Genomic DNA, 345 nt, shown 5'->3' on the forward strand with positions numbered 1-345 from the left:
CCCTGGTATGTTAGGGACTGTGGTCTGCAACTGTACTTAGACTGGAAATTATAGTTTCTATTATATTCTCGTTAGCAATATCTAACTCTACTCTTGTTAGAAATTCTTGTATCTGTCTGTACATCTGTTAGGAACCAAGACTGTAATTCTGACCTGAATTAATTTGGTGACAAGTCCTTTGCCGGTATATTTGCTGTCGACGGTGAAGAATAAGGTGCGCAGGATACGTTCGACCTGCGGATCCTCAAAAAGATGTTCGGCGGGAGGAACGGCGGAGAGGATCATCTTCATTTTCTGGGCCTTTTTAGGACGAGATGAGACGCATCAAGATGAGCAATGTAGTGG

At 43.2% G+C, this 345-nt stretch overlaps 1 protein-coding gene across 2 annotated transcripts in view; it reads right to left on the reverse strand.

Annotated features, from left to right (window-relative positions):
* Positions 1 to 345, reverse strand: part of LOC119592317 — a 7,762-nt gene that overhangs the window by 2,800 nt on the left and 4,617 nt on the right. For both annotated transcript variants that reach the window (XM_037941144.1, XM_037941145.1), the window contains exon 4: positions 154 to 300. In XM_037941144.1, coding sequence (XP_037797072.1) covers positions 154 to 300 — 147 coding nt within the window. The remainder of the gene's footprint in view (positions 1 to 153; positions 301 to 345) is intronic.

This window comes from Penaeus monodon, chromosome 30 (assembly GCF_015228065.2).
Source record: "Penaeus monodon isolate SGIC_2016 chromosome 30, NSTDA_Pmon_1, whole genome shotgun sequence".
Lineage (NCBI taxonomy): Eukaryota > Metazoa > Arthropoda > Malacostraca > Decapoda > Penaeidae > Penaeus > Penaeus monodon.